The sequence below is a fragment of the Tigriopus californicus genome, chromosome 6 (genome assembly GCF_007210705.1).
Source record: "Tigriopus californicus strain San Diego chromosome 6, Tcal_SD_v2.1, whole genome shotgun sequence".
NCBI classification, from domain to species: Eukaryota; Metazoa; Arthropoda; class Copepoda; order Harpacticoida; family Harpacticidae; genus Tigriopus; species Tigriopus californicus.
The window spans coordinates 5301151-5301623 of NC_081445.1; the positions used below are offsets into that span (position 1 = coordinate 5301151).

The window sequence follows — 473 nt, forward strand, 5'->3', positions numbered from 1 at the left end:
TTGTTAGGAAGAACATGAGTCCAACCTTCTCCTCTGGAAAGCTCAAGGGTATGATGGAGCCCATCAGTGAGATCGCCGATGACATGATCCAATATCTCAACGACCAGATTCCAAAGAATCCTGATGTGAACGTGAAGGAATTATTTCAAGGTAAAAAAAAGCGATGAGATCACATTGCAAGACGCCCTTTGGTCTGGGACTAATGTGCTTTATTTGCCATTTTAAATTATGTTTTACAATTCTAATTCATTGACATCATGATCCAGTTAAATCAGAGCTGATGTTGGGATGATGAAGCACGTTTTCACAATATCTAAAACTTGATATATCTTTGATTGGTGGATGCCCAGGGCGAAAGGATGAGCCTCACCCGGCCAGCGAAGCCAGATCGTGCAATTTAGCCATTAGCCGTGTCCTTGTGAAGTATCTGTTTGAATCCTCTTTGACCGCCTGAGGTTTTGGATTTAGCGTTT

The 473-nt window shown here is 42.1% G+C and overlaps 1 protein-coding gene across 1 annotated transcript in view; it reads left to right on the plus strand.

Annotated features, from left to right (window-relative positions):
* Positions 1-5: 5 nt before the first annotated feature.
* The window catches only part of LOC131882456 (probable cytochrome P450 6d4), a gene marked incomplete at its 5' end in the record, with an annotated part of 2827 nt that continues 2359 nt past the window's right edge, over positions 6-473 (plus strand). The window contains one exon of the mRNA XM_059229603.1: positions 6-150. Coding sequence (XP_059085586.1) covers positions 6-150 — 145 coding nt within the window. The remainder of the gene's footprint in view (positions 151-473) is intronic.